Here is a 22,935-nt window from a genome sequence, read left to right on the forward strand (position 1 = left end):
GTATAGGAAATATCATTAACTAAACATCGGATTATTTGTGGAACTTCTTAACATCCGACTTCCAGATATACAAAATTGGTTACAAATTTTTTATATAATCATAATTAAGTAAAACCTTAATCCAAAATCGCAAACTGTGGTTTTTATAATGGTTTTACCTTTAATCGAAGGTCAAATATTGATTTGCTTAATATATCTTCTAAACAAAAATTAAGATATCAAATATTTCTTTACTTTATGTAAATAAAATAAAATATAATAAATAATGCAATGTTTCACATGCTCAATTTTTAATCCAGGGTAAAACATAGTCGACTTTTCTTCGACAACAAGTGGTGCTTTGTTATTTCTATAAATAGCGAAACGAGTTAAAAGGGAAACCTGGTCGTCCCCGTCCATTTTAGCCAACTAGTTAGTTCGGGAATTGGGGGAAAACACGGCCAGCAACATTGTAACAGCCCTTCTGTTGTTTTTTTTATTTTTCAGCTTTGTTTAGCTGGCGTTTCGCTTCCTTTTGTCAAAACAAAGGTATGTATGTTTGGAAGTGTGCAAAACGTTTTAGTGTTTTCCACTTTTGATTATTGTTTTTAAACAACAATTTTCTTTTCATCAGCATTTCAATTAGGTTCAAAGCCGACAGGCGCCATTTAAGCGGGAATTTTCGCCCACAAAAACCTTTTACACGCCCCGATGCCTTCCAATTTCAAGTGCTTTGGCACTGCGACAAAGTAAATTAATCCATTAGAGCGCTGGCTTCGGTTTTCTCCTGCATTTTTCTTTCTTTTTTTTTTGTGTTGAACTTTTTAATTCTTATTTTTCTTTTTGCAGCTTGACGTGACCTGGCTTCGCTGTGGGAAAATGGAAAAACCTGACCGAAGGCAGCTTCCATCTTCAACAGCTTACACTTCAATTAAGTTTTCCCTTGGACGGCCATTTGCCGCAGAGCTGACTTCTTCGCCTGCAATTTGGCAGCAATTATTGAAGCTTTGCCAATGGCAGGAGTCAGGTCAAAGGGTCATCGGCAGGGGGCGGGGGATAGCTGGACAGCTTTGTCTACAATATAAATAAATTGCAGCCGAATCCAGCGGGGACATGGGAAAATTTGCACTTGAGAATGGCATAAAAGCCAGTTAGATATGCATGGCCCCTTTTTGCCACAGTATTTTCCATAATTATACATGTATTACTATGTCATTCAAGGGGGGAGGGGGGCCAAAGTGGGTCAAGTACTTAATATTAAAACCCCCTCGGGCGACCAGCCATTTAGGGCTAATTTTGTTTTCCAAGTGAAATATACTCCTGCGTCTCGCATATTAAATAAGAAGGCACAGTGGATTTAATGGAACAAAACATTATAAAAAAATTATAAGATTAAATTTAAGCCTAACAAATATTTCTTGCCATGTAAATGAGTATAAATAATTTATAGAATTTATTAAAGTTGTAATATAAAAGTTTCTCTTTGGTTTGTGGCAAATACATAATAACTCCTCTTTAAATCATTTAAAAATTATTTTATTTACATAACTGCTACTTTATCTTAATATGATTAAGTTTACTTACTTACAATTAAGTTCCTTCACTTCCCCACTGTTCTTAAACCGTGTTTTATATACCCATTCGTATGCATAAATAATACAAAATAAAAATATGACACAAGCTGCGAGTGTGTTGACATCCAAAAAGAACAAGGCGACATTTTTCCTTTTTATCCTTATGAGGGGTGTATATCTCGTACATTATGCAAATTATTTGCACGAGTTTTCAATTTTGGTAAAATGCTTTGGGGCATTATTAAGGCTCAGTGCAGAGAAAGAGTGGAGCAGGCAGGCCAAGGCAATCTTTTCTTTTCGGGAAACATGATTAAAATCCTATTTTGGAGCCCTGCGAAAGGGGGGAAATTCTCCAGAGATCGTGACTCACATGATTATCCTTGCTTCAAGCAAACTCAAATTGAGTTATGCCTCAGAGAACTCTATATACATATAAGCTTGTAAACTGGGATTAGAAACAACCCTACGTCCATTTCATATTGCTTTGATAACAACACTTCTCCGGGGGATAGTTGCAGGCCATTTTGCAGTCTCGAGTAAACACTGCCAGCAACTTATTTACTTCTTGTTTTTCCCCCGAAAGTAAACTGCGGCCAAGGGATACGGATGATCCCGATCCCCTCGTCCTTGCCTGTTTTTCCTGTCTGTCCGTGTCCGTGTGGCCAAGTTCGTCCAGACTTTTGGCCTTTTCAGCAGCCAAATGAGCCACTGACAGCAAACGGAAAAATTTCCCTCACTGCCTGTGGATTTTCCCGTCAAGTTGGAAACATTGCTCGTCCGCCGCAAAAATAACAAAATTGTGTGCGGTCAACTTCAAGGATTTTCCAGGCTTTCCCAGTTGGTCGGTCATTACTAAAGCGTTAGGAAGCAGCAAAGTTGTGGGCCCAGAACTTGGCCAGATACAAGAGCTGATTTTAATGATGTGGCTGGTATGTGTTTTTCCAAAACTTTGCAAATTAATCTTCCCCGAAAAATGTTAGCCTATGCTAGTTTTAATTATAAGGAAACTTACCATCGGGTGTAACATAGAAATTACTACGATCTTGAAATCATTAACAAAAGTGGCGAAAAGTATGCAACAATAAATTATATTTTTGCCATTGCATACTTTTAGACACCATCATTTTATAAAGTAAAACATACATAAAGCATGCCAGAATTATTTTTTCATTCGGCTTTTTTTTTATAAATGTTCAGACACCGTAGAATTTTTTGAGACGATTTATATAGTAGGTAGCTTGACCTTTAATCTTCCCTTCCGAAGCACTTTCCACTTAATCCTCTCTACCAATACCTTTTAATGTCTTGCAACCAATACAAAGTAAATGCATTTTAAGCAGATTACAGACGACTCAATTGCCCTTAATCCTTTTTGGGCAGCAGGCATTTGGATTTAATTGGCTGTACGACAATACCCATTATGAGCAGGGAAAATTACGCAAGGACGATAACCATAACCACGTAAGCGCATCCACATCTCACGTGTCGCCGTCAACGGAGCCACGTAATCGCTCCGAACAACTGCCTATCAATCGGGGCGGGGGGCGGTGGGCGTGGCATCTACACTCCAGACATCCGGGTGGCAAAAAATTAATATGGCTGGCATATGGTGTACACGATTTTAATGGTCGACATGACGAGGAACAGGCAACATCGGGCGACTAACAATAGACATGACAGGCGACCGGAGGAGCAGCAGCAGATGTCGGATGAAGTGCCACGCCCACTTCCCCAACCGCCCCCCAATAATGTCCTAATGTTCCATCAACATGTGCTCTTATTACCGGTAATCGCCTACAGGCCGGTTTATATTTACCAGAATGTTGGGTAATGGCTGCAGCATCATTATATTCTACCTTAAAGAAATGGAGAAAAATTTCAAATGCTTTTGAAAGTTAAGGTATAATAAAATAACCCTTTTAATATAAATCAATCTTTAAATTTTTGCTACATTTAAAATGTATTTTATTTTTCTTATCTTTATAAACGTTTTTTTAAGTACATAAATCAACCCAAAGGAAGCAATAAAACAGTCATTGACAAATATATACGACAACTGATTAAAATTATTGCTATTAAATATTATGGGTTTTCGATCGTTTTTATGGCTTTACAAATTAATGTTTTTCTTTAAATATCTCGTGAAATAAAAATAAATTGAGGATATTATAATATAACAATAAATTTAAACTATTCTTCTTATGTATTATGATTTTTTTATCGTTTTAATGGGTAGAAAAATGAATGGTTTTTAAATATTTCTAGTTAGTTAATAATTAAAAATGTACTAAGATTATTACAATTTAATTTTAAATTAAAAAAATGTATTAGTTCCCCTGGTTATGAAGATTTAAGTAAAAAAGTCTGGCTATTTAAGTCTGGTCCCCCGCACATTACGCATACGCACTGTGTACGCCATTAACGGCCCTTTCACATTTCCTGCTATCGAATTTCCGGTCGGGGAGTTTCCCGAAACCAAACCACACCAAACCGAAACAATCCCAGCCATTGAAGATGCTCACGTTCATGTTGATTGCACAAAGCCCTCGGCAAAGGCAGTTTACAAGAAACAAATTAATGTTTTTTTCCGTGGCCCAATGATTACGGCGATAAGTTCGTTTCTTTTTTTACACGGCCTCCAAGTTGTTTTTCCTGGCAGATGAAAAGTAAACAGGCGAAGGAAAATGTTTGGCGCGTGTCTGGCGCCAAAATTGCCGGAAATTTGTTTGAGCTTTAAATTACAAATCATTATCGATGGGCATTATAAATTTGGCCAGCTCAGAAAAGGAACCACATTGGCGATTTCCTAATGCCAGTGGCACTTGTAAAATCACTTTGAATAATATTGCATTTGGGTTGGGGCCTATTTCTGGTTGCCTTCGAGTTTGTCCTCTCTTTGAGCAGATTAATTTCCGGCATTTACACTTAATTCCCCCCAGTTTCTGGCTAAGACCGGCCTCGACTATCGATGCAATCAGCTAAGGACCAATTTACCAACATGTCAACGTGGACGGACGGGAATCGAAGTAACCGCAGTTGGGGATTGTGGGGAAATGCTCTGCTCTGGAAGAAAGCTTTAGATTTGCACACATTACCACTCAATCTTCATATACCCAGTGTCTGTGATATGCAGGATTTAAGGCCCATACCCAATCTCCCTTTGGCCAGCTAAGTCCTTTTCGCAGGACCTCGGCATGCACATGATGTCCACATGGCCGCAAAGATTTATTTACAATTGTGTTGAGACATAATTCCTTTTGATCGATTGTGGGACCCTCGCTTCCAAGGACTCTGGATGCGGATGGGGATGTGGAGCTTTTGTGGTCAGTTGTAAGTGATGATTCTTTTGGCCCCTTGCGTCCCTTTTTGTCTTGGCTGCATTTCGTTGGGCGCCGTTTTTGCTGCAGGGTGAAAGTCGAGCAGAAAGGCAGAGAAAGTCGAGCGAAAGCAGAATTATTTGCGCAATTTATGTGGCTTTGATTTCATTGGCAAGATGTACGGTCCGGGCGAGAGCAATTTATGGTAACTTGATAATTTGTGTTAGCATTTGCCAACAGTTCAAAGGAATCGGATTCTGGGACTGGATGCAATTTATTTGCCGGACATGTGGCACTACTGGCAAATGACATTAGAATAAGGAAATTGCAATCGAGTGCTATGGTTCGGGAGGGGCCAAAAATGGAATTCAAATTAGGAACATACAGAGAATCCATCCGGGGATTATTTGCTCATGCATGCAATATGCTCTTCAATTACTTTTCTGGCCACACAGAAAAACAAAGGGTTGCTATACCCCCTGGGATATGAATTATAGATCTTTTTTCCTATGAAAAGGAGATGGGAATTTGGATTTGGGGCGGGGTACACGCCAAAAATTACTCTTAGTGAGAGCAATATTCAAAACTCTCTGAAATAGAAAAAGGGATCAAAAATCAAGATGGCGTCTACTGAATTGTATCAAAATGATCATCATATCTTATCATCTGTTTGTATCTGTGTAAGCGCTTTAAATTACTCTAGATGAGATCAAGTTAACAATATTCGAATCTCTCCCAAATAAAAAGAAAGCAAAAAACAAGATGGCGAATGCTGAATTTCATCAAAAAGATCATTAAATCCTATCCCCTTTTTGTATCTGTGTAAGCAACCTCTCGAGTGAATGATTGGCATGCCCTGTGTGATGCAACTATAAATTCCTGCTGCTCAACCCTATCTGCACTCTCTGCAATTGAAAAGCAGTTGGTGGAACCTCCTCATTCATCAAAAATGTGCACTTAACACATGGCAGAGGCTGCATTGAGCATTGCTGCCCCATTCTTGGGTAATGCACATAAATCCTTAGAGTGCGCACTTAACTCCTTTTTATGCTGCGACAAAGTACATTTACTAATGACCAAGTCAAACAATGGCCACGGCCAAGATGCAGAGGGGAGTCCTGGCAGTCCTGGCAGTCCTGGTACTCCTGGTAGTCCTCCAAGAAGTAAACTGGGACTGACTTCAGCGGGCCGAGGCAGCAGGAGGATTGCCCCGCGAAGTAGCAATTTACGCGCTCAAGACGGCGGCAAGCGGCAAGATGGTGACAAAGCACGCAAAACGGAACAGCAATTCCATCTTGGGATAGGGGGAGAAGTGGATCAGGGGGTTGGAAAATTGTCAGAAGGCTTGGGAAAATCCACAGGAAAATTCTGGGAGGGCAAGTGGGCTCCAAGCTCCAAGTGTCGGCAGCGGCTGCATGTTAATTGCTGCTGCGACGGCAGCAACAACTGCAAACAGTGGGAAAGCGTGTCTAAATAGCGTAAATTCACACAGACACACACCTCCACACCCAGGGAAAACGGAAAATCTAGCTGCGTATTGTGTGTGGAAATTGAAAAGCAAGTTGGAAAACTGCCAGGATATGCAGGACATTTTCCGCACCCTATTTGCTATATAACTGGCTGATTAGCGACTCTTAAGATTTGAGTAATTGTTTGAAGTTGGGGTTATACTTAACAGATTTATTAATATATAATGCAATAAATAAAAAACATATATTATTTAAGAACACGTTAAATATTTGAATATTACATATTTACACCATTCCTTTTGATTGCATTTCTCTTTTAAAAACACTTATAAAGGTGTCTAAAAGTATGCAACAATAAATTCGATAGCCGAAAGACGAAATTCTCTATTTCACTGCATGCTTTTAGGCGCCCATTTAAATTATTTCAAATCATTAGTTACTTCTGTGGCATTCCCCATTCCTTTGTTACCTCCACAACTATAAGTAAATAACCTTTTATAATCGTTTGTTGACCTGACACATGTACCTTTTGAAAGTTCATAAACGGTTTCCAGTTTATGTGCTAAGCTGATCTATAGTCGCATAGCGTGCACCACCTCGGGACTTATAGAGCGTATTACCCGACACTAGGTGTCACTTGTTAGCCTGCTAATCCACGACAGTCTGCGCTCAACAGGATATCAAGCGGAAAAGGACAAAGAGCGTTGCATACGCACAGGCTGAAAATGCAAATTTCCCTTTTGGCTGGCAGTTTAAAATGTTGATGAAGTAATTAGTTTAATATGCGAAATGCCCCTGACGGTGCGGTGTGTGTGTGTGTGTGTGTGTGTGTGGGAGGGCGTGGGGGCTTTAAGGAGGCGTGGCACATAGGAAAGTGTAATTGAAAATACTCCCAGTTCTGAACGAAAAGGGACAAGGGCAAAGTCGGGGCTTGGGCATTGTGAAACTTTTTCCATTTATTAAATTTGCCACACGAACAGAGCTGCGAGTTCTAGCAAGGGAACTCTATGTGGGCAATGTTTAATTATTTGTGTAGCACATGAAATTAAAGCGGCTACAAATTGTTCAAGCCCATTCCGGTTATCAGCTACCCACAAGTTTTTCAATTAAGATTGTGACCTTTGGAGTACTTTTGCCCTTAGTTCTTAATATTGCAATAATTTTTTTCGTTTTCATTTTAATTTTAGTATACTTTGGGATTTCCTCTCAAAATTTAAAACGGGAACACTCTGCCTTATAAAAGCCAAGCAAAAGTTTTCCCTTTTGAGCCAAAGTTGCCAGTTTGTTGTCAGTTGTCAGAAATGTATTTTCCTCGAACTTGTTCAAAATATTATACATTTTGATTTACACTGAGGCCATCGACACAAAATCACAATTTGGCTGCCTTTTCAGCCCTTTTTGGTTTGAATTACTTGTTGTTCGAGTTAAAAAGTAATTCAATTAGCAACAATCTTTAAGATAATTCGTTCTCTGCGTTTTCCCTAATGAGTCTGATAAACTTTAACAAGTATGAGGATTATGTGGATAGCTTTATAACCATCAAGGACATTCGCTACTTGGGCAACATAAAGGTCCAGAGGAAGTTGATCCAGAATGCCTGCGGAAAGAGCTGCCTGGGCAGCCTGCTTACTCGCGAGCAATTCCACCAGCGAAAGGACAAGGAGTTAATCCTACTGAGGCCACGGGGAATATGTGGATCCCAACTTTTCGGCGACTATTTGAACAACAACGACGAAGTCCTCAAGCAGTTTGCCATTCGGGAGAAGAAGCTGGTTGAGAAACAAATGTCGGTAAGGCACAAGTAAAGTGTCATCAATAAATGGGTAAAACTTTAAAGTAAAGGCCTTATGACATTTTAATTTTGACTTGACAATCTGGAGAAAATAAGGGGCTACAACATAACATTTTAAAACGTTATACATTTAATAATTCGTAAGTTGTCATAACTTTTGAAAATAAATCTAGTCAGTTAGTCACAAGTCAGGAAAGTGTCATAAGGCCTTAATTGGCAGTCCAAAGCAAGGTAGTAGTGAAACGCGGGCCCTAGGCATTAAAATATCTTTCTTGTCTATGCACCTGCATATGCTGTCTATGGCCAAACTGCTAATTCGATCTATAGGATTTATTTAATTTAATTTTTTAATTTTTTTTTTAATTTTTCTTTAATATTTAACTATTTAGACCATTGTCTACCTGGTGATGCGCTCGAAGAAGGGTCTGGAGATCTCCAGCTTCCTCGACCTGGAACAGAGTCTTCGGGAGTCGCGATGCCAAAGCTCACTGGACTACGTGGACTGGCGTGGCATTTTTGAGGGCAGGAAGAAATTAATGCCATCGCGGAACCACCTGAGCTACTTCGATTGGTACCAGAACCGAGTGTCCTACAAAAACAGTGATAACTTCAGGGTGGGAAACAAAAGGGCCCACAGCCTGCTGATAATCCATGTGGGGGATCACAAAATGTGCTGCGTAAATGCCACCTGCGATTGCGAATACACGAAAAATGTCAGCCGCGAAACGTATTTCTCCCCCACTTATGGATATGTCATATTCTTTGACCACATAATCAGGCGCATTAATTAGCGAGGGCTTTAAAACGTCAATAATACGTAATCGGGTATATAAGGGAAATAAATATAAAATAAAATGAGATTATTGTCCTCGAGGGCGCATTTGTTGTTGACAGTTTACGTAAATTGCTTTTCATATCTTATCAATTCTGGTCTGACATGGCCGCAGTTCTTGATGGACGTTTCGAGGTCCTTCCGCCCGGCAAGTCCTCCATCCATCAGGGAGCCGGAAATTACCCGAGCTTTATGCCATTTTGTTGAGTTTATCGCAGTCACAGGACTTCAATTGCATAAATCTATTAACTGAAGCCCCCCACTTGGCCAATATGTTGCTTTGTTTGCCCATTTGCCAGTGTTTGCCAAATGCTTTGTGTCGGTCAGCTTATGACGCTTTGTTAATTTAGCTAACTGTGTGTATATTTAATTGGCCCTGCCATTCATGCAAATTAACTTGGCCAAGATTTACTTAAGAGTGCAAGAAGGCTCTCGGATAGTTTGCTTTTGCCAGGGTAAATAACAAATTAAAGTTGTTTTTATTAAGTCAAATGGGTATTGTCAGTTAATTAAGAGTAGGCTTGTATACATTGTATATACTTTAATAACCTCTGTGGACTTTTCACATTTAATGTCTGTTGTTGCCAAGTTACCTGTACATTTGCAAAAGCAAAACTAAATAAATAATGAATGTGTGTTAAATTATGATTTAAATGCCAACTGCAATGGCACTGCAATTTAATTTGCATATACAATTAGCTGTTAATTTATAACCTGCACTCTCCACTGAGCCTTGGCTTAAATACGCCCAGAAACAATTCAATTAAAATAAACATCAAGAGCTGCAGCCTCAGCTGCATTTGTCTTTGCAGTTGAGTTCGCAGGTGAAAATGGAGTGTCCTGGGCTCGTAACCCAGGATAACTAATATTCCGCCCACTGGCCCGAGAGTCCAAATAAATATTTGCTCGGCTTTGCTGTAGTCAAGTCCACAGAACAGAGCCACTCTTTCGGTTCGGTTCCATTCCATTCTGTTCAGTAACCAAGTGCCCAAGTAACTTGGGTCTATGTGTCTTGTTCTCCATTAAGATATGGCAAATTTGTTGCCCCCAAAAACATTCACAAACAGAAGGATAGAAATTCCCTTCGGCTGGAATTGAGATTGCATTTTACGGGCTAAATAAATTTCATACGATATAAACTAGCAATTTACTGCCCGGCTGCATTTTCAAGACAAAATGCCGACGCTTTTCTCCTCTGGCCCATACATTTTGATTAACGAAAAGAGGAAAACGACAAATTTACAGATGAAAAGCATGGAAAATGTATTACATTTTCTTCACCCTGTTTTTCGGTGTGTTTTGACAAATTTTATTGACGAACATTGAGCTCTGAGCCAGCCAATCAGTCGTAAATAATTTGGCCTATCGACCAAAATAGTCAAGTGGTTTTCATTTGACGTTGCGAAATCCAATGTATAAATTATGAATAAATATGAAGTCTGCTTGTGGCCAATTTAATTGGCCAAATGGCAAACAATAATGCAAATGAATAATTTAAGTGCCTGTGGAATTGATGTCAGAGAGCTCATGGTTATTTAAATGAAAGTGTGCAGTGCCAAATAGCCAAGAGAGTTTCAAGGAAAGAAGGATATCTTCCATGTCACTTATATTTGGAAATGAAAAGTATATATTATTTAGTAGACGTGATTTTCCCAACTAGGTTATTTTTGTACATGATTTAAAAACACTCATTATCTGGCGAAAATAAATATTTGATACTTATTTCAGACTGCCTAATGAATATGTAGATCCTGCTTGTGTTGACTTGCTGTCAATTTGATTGGATTTATGCCTGACCTGTGGGTCACACAAGCCCGCAAATAATTTATGAGCTGACCCACCCAAAAGGACGCCTGCCGTGCCATATGTTTCATTTGTTATTGCTGCCTCGACACAAAGAATATAGTATTTCATAAGGTCGTAAGCTGTCGCAAAAGATGCCTAATAAATAATTTAGGCACTCAAGATTGGACATCTGGCGGAGTTACGTGAGCAAAACCCTTTCAGTCCCCCAAAATAAATACATAAAATGCCGCCATAAAGAAAACATCATCGGGCGGAAGTTGCGAAAATAAACTGGGGGCTGAGTGAAAGGCATATTAAATTAAGCTGCATGCCGCAAATGCCAAAAGGCCCTTTGAAAAGGTCCCGCAGTCCTAGCCAAGACAACAGTCATAAAATGTGACCAATAATGAAAATAATGAAGGAATAAATTAAATTAATTAAATGAAATGTTGCGCAGCAAATGAAATTTTTGCTCTTCTTTCTGTCTGCCAGTTGCTTTCCGCGGTATTTTTCTGTCATAATAGAGAAAGCAAAAAGTTTGTGAAAAACGTGGCACAAACTTTTGCTAAATTAAAGCAGATAAAGTTTATGGAAAAGGTGAAGTAAACAGATAAATTCAGATAAACTTTTAAGCAATAATAAAATAAACACATAACACACATAATAACGAAATTAGGAGCTTTAACCACCGCGTAGTAATATTAGTATAAGGAATGACATACACCGTTGAACTCGTTATAATATACAATTCTTCTATAAAAATCATAAAATAAAATAAAGTTACATTAAAAAAGATTTCTTAAGAATGTTTTTTAAAAATATTATCCAAACTACATGTAAGCATTAACAAACCATTGTTAAACTTCATAAAAAAGGCGAATTCCTAAAACTGAAAAAAAATAATAAGAGAACCAAGTCCATATTATTGATACTAAAGTAAAAAGAATTATAGCTCCAAACACTTCCAAAAAAATTACATAATTGGGCTTATAAAAGAATACAAAATTCTTTTTAAAAATCATAATATAAAATAAACAATCAATAAGAGTTGTAAGAAATGCTTTTGGAAAATATTACCCATTCGACATGTAAGCATTCGCCAGCAACTATGCAACTTCGCTTTAAAGTTCTGATTCAATTGGCAAAAGTTGCCAGCAACTAGAATGGCATGCCAAACAAGGCAAATTTATGGGCCAAACAAAAGCTTATAAACCACAAATCAAAATGCAATACAATGCACCAAAGCAGCAACAACAATTACCAGCACGTATCAAGTTAAAAGCAATTGTGAATTTTCTAACTGAAGTCATATTGTCTATACATTTATCAAATGTCTGTCTGTCTGTACGTCTGTGTTTCAGTTTGTGTTTTGGCGGATGCCATAAATAAAACTCAGCCAAAAGATAGACATGAAAAGAGGAAGAGTCTTGAGTCGGAAATTGTTTCGCAACGTGGGAAATGTTTGATTTATGTCTGTTTTGCCAGTGACCTCCTGTGGGATCCTATGCGATGCTACACACAAAGAAAATCCATGGTTGAAATTGACCAAAAAGGATAGTAACATAACTGTAATGAAATGTTAACTACCATAAAATGATAAGTTGTGTGTATTTTCTTATTGGGAAAGTACCTTTTTCATTGGTAAAATGGACAATTCGATGGTTGGATACCATTTATTAATTGTACTGGTAAATATTTTAATAAAAGTTTTTTCTGTGTGTACTATGATATCCCTTAGGAGTTGGAAAAACACACAGAGCAGTTGTAAAATGTGTAATTGATGATGTGGCAGAAAGGACATAAAAAGGAAAACAGAATACGTCAGGGCTTACAGGCTTCCTTCTAAATATGGTATTAATGCCTGGATTTTGTTGACATTTTCGACAAAACATCTACAAACTGCGGCAGTAAAGTGAACAAACTCCCGAGCCAGAACCCCCAGCATGATAAGTGCATTTTGGAGTGCAGGACACGAAGAGCGTGACAACATGCAAAATGGAGTTAGGGGTTGGAGAGAAGGCGAAGGCGACAGGACAGGACAGGCAACTAAGCCAAACGGAAACGGAAACTGCATGCAAAAGAATGAAGAAGAGCGGGAGAGATAGGAAATGTAATGTTGACCATTTGGCAAGCAGCACGAAAAGTCATTTTGTTCAACGAAAAATAAGTAAGGATACGACACGGAACACCTTGCTTGTTATCCTGGCAAATATTTTTCACCCGACACAAAAGCATATTATCTTTGGGGGAGGGTGGGGGGTTGCGAAGTGGACGAAAAATTCCCATTTGAAGCTTAACAAATTGATTTTTTAGTTGGAATTCCTGCCCCGTTGTTGCCACGTTGCATGACAGTTGCTCATAGCAGTGCTGAATACATTTTCCCCGAGTGATATATGTGTATGCAACCTTTGGTGGCATAGTCTTCATTGCTTAATGCACTGGAAACTTAAAACCCTCGCAACCTCCTCTGGGTCCTCGAAGCATTGTTTGCTCTATACTTTTCGGGGCATAAATAAATTTTCATTAATTTATGTGCCGGCGAGGACGCTCAACGGCATTCTCATAATGTGCGGCATAAGTTTGTGCCCCAAAAAAAAAAAGAAGGAAGATGAAGAGGTTTTTCAGGGGGCTGGTGCTGGTTGCACAGCAAACATTATGGCCACGCCGAAGAGTGCATCCTTGAGTCCCGAAAAGACGGCGGATATTAAGATGAATCTTCCGCCTGATATACAGCCAACTTTGGAATAGCTAATGAAGCCGGCAAAAGCCATGAAAAGCCTGAAAGAGCCGCAGAACCAACAAAATATTGCCTTGCATTTTGTACCGAAAGTTGAAGCCATTTTTGAAACCACACTTACTGTCATTTTCGCACAACTCCCAGTGGAATGTATCAACTTTATTGTTGATTCTGTGCATTTTCCGTTTGAATACCCTCCCCTGGGTGTTAATTAATTTTTTCATTTGTACATTTCTATCGCAGACAATCAAATTAAAGCCAACTTACCAACTGCCAAACAGACCGCAGTGGCAGCAACCATAGTGGAGTTACTGCAGTAACAAAAGTAAAAAAAACCGAACCAATGGCAGTAAATTTTCCACGGTTTTCAGAAATAACTCACTTTGCGGAACAATTAAGTCCATCACACCTCGGACAGCGAATAAAACTGTCGGTAAAATACCCAGGAATAAAAATGGAAGTCCATAGGTAATATATTCATTCATGGGTAACATATTTAAAGAGGTAGAAACCTCTTTTCACAGAAATTGGTTTATGAGAGAGCTTATTTCTTAAATATTGGATATCTTATTCACGGTCAATTCTCCGACGCCAATTTATTTATTTTTCCTATGGTGGTTATAAAGTATACCTATTATAAAGTATACCTCCCGGGTTGCTTCTCCTTCCTTCTTTTCGCCCCAATATATACAAATTTTTTCTGATGGAGAAATGCTTATTATTCTTTCGGCGATTCGTTTTATTCCAGCCAACTTGACGTTGTCGTACTTATCCGTACCGGGATCATAAAAACTTTCTGAAACTATATATAAGATTTTTCACATATTCGCAGCAGATAATTTTTTGTCTAGAACATAGTGCTCAATAATTTGTTTTCCAATTTCGGAAGCTTTTAGTTTAGAAGCTTTTATTAAAATTTTTATTTACCTTGGTAAATTGATACATTGATTAAAGTTGGCTTAGAAATAGAGTTTGACTATGTTATTGTCTCAAATGATTTAAAATTGGCATGTAAAGACTCTGCAAAAAAACTCATAAAAACATAAGCTCTCATTTTCAATGTAAACAAGTTTTTCTTAGGTATATCCGCACTTTAATAGTATTAAAAAAATATAATTAATTAAACATTGTTCTATTAGTTGTATAGCAGGCATCTTGATAAGGGGTAATCAGTTGTCTTTGTATTTAAATACCCTGACAAGTACATTTTATTTTTATTTTGACTAACAAATTTAGTATATATTGAATTGATTTAAATGTTTACTGAATTTAACAGATGTTGCTTTCGACTAGGTGATTAAGCATTTAGTGATAAGCACAAAACTGATTTCAGTGCATATTGTTTTTTAGTAATTAACAACAAAAAATTGATTTCAGCGCATGTTTATAATCAGCGATTAACAAAAAACCCAAATTTAGCGGATGCTTTCGAGCAATAAACAAAAAAGTAAAAATAAAGATGAGCAAAAAATACTTGCAATAATAAAAATTCCAAGTACTGTTCGAATGATAACCCGAACTTTCAAAATGGAATTCGCGGAAATGTACATTCACAGAATCACTCGTATTGACTTCTAAGATCATCAAAGTCAAATTCCATCTCAAAAGGTCCATAATCCATATCCGGCCAACAACTAAGCTTCAAAAACAGATGTAGTAGACTCTTAGAAATTATCATAATGAGATTCCAACCAATGAGATCATATATTTTGACGATGAATTTCATATAAAAAGCCTTGTTATGAGCAGTCACAAATCAGTTTTTATTCTTCGTCGCTACAGCTAAGATGAAAGCAGTTACTTCAATAGTTTTGGGATCAATCCTTGTGTTGTCATTATTAAAAAATGTAGTCAGTTAAAATTACGTCTATTTTTTTTCACGTATTTTTTGATGTCGAGTTTATAAGCTGTTCAAGTGCGAAGCTCTCTAGCTTTCATATTTTTTATATTTTATTTTACAAAAGTTTCATTCTTTTTTTCGTATAGGCCTACGCAATAGACCTCAATCTCAACTTTCCGGCAATGCCTAAATACCCATCAAATGGTAAACTAGAGTGTAGGGAAGGGTATCACATCGTGGTTAGAAAGGCTACTTTATTTCATAATGGTAACAGGAACGAAAAAGCATGGTATCGGCCAAAGATGGCGTGTGATTTGGAACAAACATGCGACTTTGAACTTGTACGAGAACAATATAATTATCTGAATCCAGCCCCGACAGGAGCCTTTGAACTTACTATTAATTACGATTGTAAGCAAGATGACTTTCAAGGAATTCCAAGAAGGATAAGAGACTATGAAAAAAACCAAGACTGTCCCAATGACTCTTTTCTTCAGAAACACGTTGCTTATTTTAACGATGATAGAATCGCCATTGATTCGCAAGCGGCAAACATGGAAAGGGAAGTGATTGCCATGAGCGTCTGTGCTCAAGTCAAACGTTTTAGGGACCGCAATCCAAGACCGCCAATGGATCCATATCTTAACACAGTGTTTTTAATACATGAAAAACAGGCACGTAACAGAGATTTCGAGACGAGTCCACGTGAAAACACAAAATGTCAACTTACGAACGAGGCTCTGGCCCGTTCATTTAAATATGAATGTCGGAGAGGAACCAATAAATGGACATGTAATATGAGTAGCAGGAGAACTGACGTGGCTAAACATGACAAAAATAATAGCCATTTAGGCTAGGAAGCAAGGCTCGATCCAAAACCGTAACCATAACCGAATTTCCTCCCAAAACAACACAGTGTACTGCAGTTTCGAGAAAATTTTATAATAATAACATACTCACAATTCAATATAACATGTATACAAAGAAAATAACAATTTTTAGCTTGACAAGTAATACAATTTTTTGCTTTATATATCAATAAATGTTTAACAATCATAAATCTCTCTTTTCTTTTCTATTCTTGCTTATTTGACATTTTTTAAGACGTTGAGACATTTCTGCTTTGTCGACCCGATCCCCACAATATCTGCATGTTTTTATTGATCACCTCCATTATCATCTGCAGAACATTTTAATATAATCGACAACGTTTTTGTTTTGTTTTTAAGAAAGCTTATCTCTGTGCAATAAGTAGAAAATTATTTCATTCTAACTGCAATATAATCAAGTTTCATCAAGTTTTGAGCAGTTTATATATAGTTTTCCGTAATTCAGAAAAAATTTGATAATCGATATGCTGCACAGAGTTGACGGTCTTTGGTGACATCCAGAATATGAAATTCACCATTTTGGCAATGAAATAAAAATAATTTATACGAGACGGACAGAAACATTACCACCAGTCTACAAAATAATCGATTATCGTGCTGTTTTCAGGATCCTATCTGTCGTTCAATGTTAGTCAATACTCATGTATTTGGAAGAAAAAAATTGTAAAATTACTTGCATAGCAGGAGACCACTAATTGATATGGAAACCAAACAACGATCTTACTCATCGACCCAATAATTTACTATCTATTTAGTTAAATGAGTTATTCATTTTTTTGTATTCGTAATATTATTATTATTATTATTTGGTATTTGTGTTTGGCTTAATCCATGTCAAGGCCATTAAAGAAGTACATCTATTAGGCTAAAAATTATGTTACTTTATTTTTTAATATGTTCTTTTGTAAAAAAAAAAAATTTCTTAAATTTTGAAAACATGCAAGGCATTTAGGTCTTTGCAAGGGCACCTGTCAAGCTCAAAACTCTTCAGAACAGGATATAAAAAAACATATGGTATTCTCAAATGTGGTTTTTACTCCCCGTGGTTTGTGGTGTCGGAAATCCCGATGGGAGGTCCTTTGGAGGAAAAATGCACCGCCACTGTTGACATTGTTCCATTTGCACTCAATATGCGGAGACGTGGACATGCGCTTTTGTTGCTCCCATTGTAATTGTTTCGTTTAACAACTTTTAATTGAATATTTCAGCCGACCAACGGTGTGTGAGTGTGTTTATTCACTCACAAAATGCGACGGCAGGGCATTGATCAATTGTTTACACGGTTTAAGTAAATAAATGCATTTAAACCGAGCCGGACCATGGGATTACCCGCGTTAATTGCGCAAAAAGGCGGCCACTGCGGAGACATTAACTACGACAATCGGCTGGAAATGGATGGAAAGGAAAAACCAAAAGTGAAAGCCGATTTCCGTCCGGGCCAGAAATCGATGGAGCTCGGAAAAACAGAAAAACATAGCTGGCCAAAAGGTGTTGGCCGCCGCCATTGTTTATTAGTTTTAATAAAGCCATAAAAGGGCCTGCAGGACAAACCATATAGGCGCACAAACATACACGCGTTGAACAAATAAACTTTGACACTAAGCGCTTTAGCAAATGACCTAGGGTTTTATTATCGCCAACGACGCTTTGTTTTGACACCCTGGGTATAGTACAGAGGTCAAAAGTACACTCAGGTGTCATGGGCACAATCAGATACAGATTGCATCGGGCTTTTTGTTGAAATGAACAGGAATTTAATTAATGTCAAAGTCAAAGGTCAATGAGGTGTGGAAATTGTTCAAGTTTCTTTGGTTTCCCAATGTGTTTTCTTAAAATAATTATATACAAATATTTTAAAACCTTTAAAAAATATTTGAGACATACTTTTTAACATCAAAATTGTCTATCTTTTGTATGCAAAGTATACTTTTGCCCCCTAGAAGATAGAAAAAATCGAATTTGAAAACGAAAAATAATATATATTCCCTTTGGAATTTTTTAGGAGTTCTTTAACTATACATATAAAATCTTTTAAGGTGTGTACAGAGGTACTTCGAAGGTCTATACACTCCTATAAAAAGGTCTTCTTTTTACTTCCTTTTTGGAGGCTCATATCAAAAATTCCCTAGCCATTGCTAAACCTTTGGGCAAAGCCAAATAAAACAAACATCGCACAACTGCAAGTTTTGTTTGCCCGTCTGTATATACGATAAATGTATATATGTGAATGGTGGCACATAGTGTTTTATGTGCAGGGTGTATGTGTGTTTTTGCGGGCATTTTGTTGACAATATTGTTTACAATTCGAGGGCTGCGGAATGGACGAGACGGAGGGCGTGCCGTAGCCATATACCCACACTATTTGCATACATTTTCGGATATGACCAGGGCCAAAATAAAACCCGAAAATATATTGCGTATACGCCGCAGTGGGCACAATGGACGGCACAATGATCGGTTAGCTGAAAGAGCTGCGAAATATGGCTTATTCTGGGATGCAGACGAAAGCCACGATAATAAACCCATTCAAAAGATGAGAGTTTTAAGAGGCGGTCTACTGTAAGCAATGATTGATGGTTCATTGTTTAAGTTACCCATCCAAATATATTGCCTTTCAGCTAAAAACTTTATATCCCCTTTCATATTTAATAATAATTTAATTAAAATCATTAAAGTTGAAGTCCTTTAAGAATGTATTTTTATTTTTATATAAATCATTAAGTGGTCTTTTATTGTATTTATTGAATAGGTAGCAAATATACAGTTTTTTTTACATATCTAAATTTAAAGTAAGGAAGTTTTCAATGTGGCAAAACCGATTGAACATATTAAAACATCACCCAAAGACTCTGGTTTCTTGGGACATTAGCAGCCCAAAATGTAAGCACCTTTCTGGTTTTCAGCCCCATTCCTTCAGCAACACATCTTGGAAAAGCCAACTTCATTTAAATTTAAACCAAAAGACCCAAAGCTTCAGGATAATGCCGTTTCCTTGGCACTGACACTGAACCGCCCATCACACAATGCCGTATATACACTCCTATAGTATGGTATTCACCCCCTATATGGTCGCTGTCTGTGGCAGATATACGATGTGTGTACACACCTGCTGTGGTGACATTTTACGGCTTTTTCTTTGTTAATTTCATTTGAGGCATTTAAAATGTGCACCACCGCCGAGGAAGCTGCGGCTGACAACTAAATACACAAGGATCCAGCCGCACCTCATCAGATACAAGTCACCGCCCACCGCCCACTTCCGCCTTCGAACGTGCCGAAAGTTGTGCTCAGCCAGTCTTTTGGCAACTTTTTTAATGACTTTGCCCCACAACCCACAACCCCCAGCACAATGGCACAAAGCCTCTGCTCGCGTGCCCGAATATTTAACCGCAAACGACGAGACGTCAAAATTAATTAGAAATAAAATTAGTTTTTAATGCCAACGTGTGTCTGTGTGTGCCAGTGTGTCTTTGAGAGCTGTAAAATACATGTATCTTGACAGCGGACGGGGAAAAAAAAGTAAACCCAAAAGTAAAGGGAGACGAAATTCTTCTCAAAACTTTGGGCGATGAAAAGTTTCAGCTCGTCTATGTTATGTGAGGATGAGTTAGGACAGGAAATGATTTAATCTCCGCAAGTTTTGCTATTACTTTGTGTGGGAGAAGCGTAAAAGACATTGCAACTAATAAGTTTAGGAGATGTCATTAATTTCCGGAACCAACTTTTTAAATTGTGGCTCATATCTAATAATAGTAATTTAGAGGTATGAAGTTAAAAAGGATAAAGACAAATCGGGGATTTAACGAATTTAAAAAGTATTTAATCACAGCCTAGAAGTATGCAGTATTTCATGGATATATTCTTAAGTGATTTCAAATAAATAGACATTTTTTTAATAAATATTGAGATGATCTTTAGAACCCCCTATTAAAATTACTAAAAATTGTTTGAGAACCTCTAAAGTAATATAAGCACATATATATTTTAAGTCGAAAAATATTAGGACTTATACGGAGATGTAGCAAATCAAAAACTCTTCAATCACAGCCTGAAAGTATGCAGTATTTCTTGGGTTGCTTCATAAGATACTTCAAATCACTAGAGATTTTTTCAAATAAATATTGAGTTGAATTCTATTTAACGCCCTATTGAAAATAAATAAAAATTTCAGAAGTATCTCCGATGCGGGCATAGTAATAGGAGCAAATATCCCTTTTCCATTTTGGAGACATACAAATCGCTGAGACCAAAGTGCAAGCTTTACCGTACAGTAACCCCCACGTAGAAGCCCCCGGTAAAGTCAAGTTAAAGCCAAAAAGCGAACTTTCAGCCGGAAAACCAACGATGTGCATGTGAAGTGGGACTAAGACAAACGGGCCAAGAGTCGGGAGAAAGGAGAAAGGCGATAGGAGACAGGAGAGCAGGCTGACAGGCAGTCAGAAAGCCAGTTGGAGATGCTCAGAAAAGGACGGGTAGTGAAAAAGTGATAGGGACAGGGAATGGGAGACCCACACAGCGACAAATCATCAGGCAAATCCGCAAAAGTGCACTTCAGTTGCCTGTCGCCCATCATCGCAGAGCAAAGCCAAAAGACGCTGATGACGTTGAGTATTATGAACGGAATGATGACAACTGGAACCACAACAACTGCCACTGCAGCTACAACTACAACTAACGAAGGCGAATACAAGAGGCGAACAGGAATGAGCTGCACTGTAAAAAAAACCCAATGTATTATATTAATACCATTTAAATTGAAATTAAGTAATATCTATAGTGTTGTATTTGTTAGATACTCTTTATAGGAAAATAGTCCATGATATGAGATATATTTATAAAGTTACCTAAAAGTATGCAACAATATTTGTAACATCTGAAGATAAACGGATTCCATTCGAAAATACTTGTTCTGTTTTTTTTCTGCATACTTTTAAACACTTCGAAAAGTTATTTTAAAAACCTTAGTGATTTTCCGTCTAATGATATACAAATTTTTCTGTGTAGATACTCTTTATAAGTAGGTTTAGGTATATAATATAGGTTTTAAAGAAATAACAAGGGTTTTATAATCATTCTTAAATATATCGAAAAGTAAGCAACAATGCATTTAAAATTTGGAAAATAAATGGACTCATACCCCAAGAAGGTAAAATATTTTTCTTTGCATACTTTTAGACACTTTTTAAAATGGATTTCAATTCCCCAGTGATTTTCAGTCTAATGAAATACCATTTTTTCCGTGTAAAAAAAAGCTGGAAATTGTGAAAATGAGTAGTGGCAAAAAGTTGGGACACTCCAACTCTTCTCCAGACTCCATGGCACTTCCGTCGCCGTCTGTCACAGCATTATTGAAAGGTGAACAACTTCGTCAGGAAGTATACCTCTATAGAGTTTCGAGGGGAGCCGTTTGGTCTGCTGACACAAAAAATCAACGCATGGAAAGTAGGACAAGTGTCAAAATCACTTAAGTGCGAATGCAACGGCAAATAAAAAGAAAGCGATGCCAGTCATGGCAAAAAAAAAGGACGAAGAACCGCAGGGGGCCGAGAAGAAAGGGCAGGAAGACAGGAAGAGAAAGGCAGAGACATCGCCACCTACAAGGATGCGGATGAAAGCCGGGAAAACGAAAGGCAGCAGCCAAGCGGGAAAGGGATTTAAGTGGGGTAACAATGGCTGAAATTTGCGGATGGGAAGATGGCCATCTTAAGTTCGTTCTGGGAACTTAGTTATGCTCAAAACTTAAGTAAAGGCAGAAACGGCAGGTAAAAAGGAATTTTAAAGGATCCAATTGGAAATTATAATAACCTCTTTTCCCTTTATTCTTCAGTACTTTCTATGTAAAACATAGAACCTGAATAGTCCTATCAGTAGTTTAAAATGTTGCACAAACCATTCTACAAAAAGCCCTGCTGATGTTACCAGAACCCTTTAAACCACGACTGAAACTCCCCATAAAATGTACTTCTTTGTGGTTTCCGTTTACTTATCTCCCTCCCAAAAAAACCCAGAAACCCCTTCTCATAACCCAAAAGAGTATAATAAGTAAAATAATTTATGATACAGTGGAATGCCAGACCCCCGCACACACACACACATAAATACATCGCAGAAAGTTTTTCGTTTCTGCCATGTAATTACGAACGCATTCTTTTCACAGTCATTAAAAATGACAAATTCCGGGCACAAAAGCAAAGTAGGACGACCCAAGCCGGCAAAATGAGACAGTTAAATGGAAGGCGGTGAGAATCCAGTCCGAATCCGGGCGAAGGAGAAATATGCTCTTCTGCAGTTCACGCGCTTAATCGCATTCATAAAACTCGGTTTTACGACTTTTGAAGCACAACACAACATAAAAAAAAGAAACGGATTTAATGTATAACATTTTCCCGCCCAGGGGCGTGGCATTTATAAAACCCCCCCACAGAGAAAGAGAGAGTTAAATGCGAATGAGATTCCATAAGACGAAATTAATGGGCATCAGCAACATTACGAAGCCGAGAACACCACTCCTTAAGTACACCTGTTCGCAGCGGGGTGCGAAATTAAGGCCTTAATATAATTACCAGGTGTGATTACCAACTCAAGGATCTGGAGACAGGAAAAGTTAACCGAATGCAAAAGAGGGAATGGTATTAATATGATATAATTAAATCTTTTTTCTACTTTTTGGTGTTAAGATATAAGAAAAATGATTTTATTTAAATTTTTAAACGCATTAAA

General features: G+C 37.7%; 2 protein-coding genes across 2 annotated transcripts; both read left to right on the plus strand.

Annotated features, from left to right (window-relative positions):
- The first annotated feature begins 7,604 nt into the window (after nt 1-7,604).
- Nucleotides 7,605-9,005, plus strand: LOC108011764 (cilia- and flagella-associated protein 299). The gene is made up of 2 exons (XM_017076999.4): nt 7,605-8,129; nt 8,521-9,005. The coding sequence occupies exons 1-2, from the start codon at nt 7,824-7,826 to the stop codon at nt 8,920-8,922; spliced, it is 708 nt and encodes a 235-aa protein (XP_016932488.3). The 5' UTR covers nt 7,605-7,823; the 3' UTR covers nt 8,923-9,005.
- A 6,262-nt stretch (nt 9,006-15,267) lies between these two features.
- Nucleotides 15,268-16,320, plus strand: LOC108005409 (uncharacterized). Its single transcript, XM_017068714.4, has 2 exons — nt 15,268-15,335; nt 15,472-16,320. Exons 1-2 carry the CDS (start codon nt 15,273-15,275, stop codon nt 16,180-16,182), a joined length of 774 nt encoding a protein of 257 aa, XP_016924203.3. The 5' UTR covers nt 15,268-15,272; the 3' UTR covers nt 16,183-16,320.
- The last annotated feature ends 6,615 nt before the right edge of the window (nt 16,321-22,935 follow it).

The sequence above is a fragment of the Drosophila suzukii genome, chromosome 2L (assembly GCF_043229965.1).
Source record: "Drosophila suzukii chromosome 2L, CBGP_Dsuzu_IsoJpt1.0, whole genome shotgun sequence".
Classification (NCBI taxonomy): domain Eukaryota; kingdom Metazoa; phylum Arthropoda; class Insecta; order Diptera; family Drosophilidae; genus Drosophila; species Drosophila suzukii.